The 829-nt window shown below is 54.5% G+C and overlaps 1 protein-coding gene across 1 annotated transcript in view; it reads left to right on the forward strand.

Moving 5' to 3' along the window:
* The window catches only part of LOC104158148 (zinc finger protein ZIC 3), a gene marked incomplete at both ends in the record, with an annotated part of 1062 nt that extends 339 nt beyond the window's left edge, over nucleotides 1-723 (forward strand). Inside the window, one exon of the mRNA XM_009695720.1 lies at nucleotides 560-723. Coding sequence (XP_009694022.1) covers nucleotides 560-723 — 164 coding nt within the window. The remainder of the gene's footprint in view (nucleotides 1-559) is intronic.
* Between the last annotated feature and the right edge of the window lie 106 nt (nucleotides 724-829).

Consider the following 829-nt stretch of genomic DNA (forward strand, 5'->3'; position numbering starts at 1 on the left):
GCCGCCGCTATGGGCCCCCTGCACGCCTCTGCGGAGGGAACCATGGAAATGCTAATGAAATCTCATTTTCGGTGACTTCCGCTCCTTTTCGTTTCATTTTTAGGCCTGATTGGCGTCTCTCCTAATTAAATCAGCGATACTTTTGTCAAAGTATTTTTATTTGCAACCCCATTTTCCCTTCAGCCCTCCGCACAGGTGGAGGGAAGAGAGGGGGAAGGCAGGAAGCAAACGTATTTTGGCTTCTATCCTCGAGTATGTCTTGTAAAACTGCCCGAGCCGCTGAATTTATCTCGGGTCTTCTCCCTCCCTGGGCTTGCCCAGCCGCCATCCTCGCCGGAGCCCAGCACAGGCCTGGTGGGAGGTGAATTAAAAGTAATAAAGGCTGACCCGAATTTATCTGACGTATAACAAAACCTTGCTGTCCGTCTTCCCCTTCTTCATTTTTTGTGGTGCTTGTGTATCCCCAAGGTGCGGTGAGCGGGGCAGAGGTTGTCCTGGGAGGAGGCAGGCGGGGATGGAGAGGGGAACGGCTCTCCTTCACCCTCTCTGAATTTCACAGGTGAGAAGCCCTTCAAGTGCGAGTTTGAGGGCTGCGACAGGCGCTTCGCCAACAGCAGCGACAGGAAGAAACACATGCATGTCCACACCTCGGACAAGCCCTACATCTGCAAGGTGTGCGACAAATCCTACACCCACCCCAGCTCTCTTAGGAAACACATGAAGGTAATCACCCCTGCGCTCCAGCCCTTTCCTTCCTGAGCAAGGATGCTCAGTCGCTGGCGTGCTCGGGGCTCGTTTCCCCGGGGTAGGGCAGAGCTGAGCGGTGCCT

This window comes from Cariama cristata, unplaced genomic scaffold, assembly GCF_000690535.1.
Source record: "Cariama cristata isolate BGI_N322 unplaced genomic scaffold, ASM69053v1 scaffold23312, whole genome shotgun sequence".
NCBI classification, from domain to species: domain Eukaryota; kingdom Metazoa; phylum Chordata; class Aves; order Cariamiformes; family Cariamidae; genus Cariama; species Cariama cristata.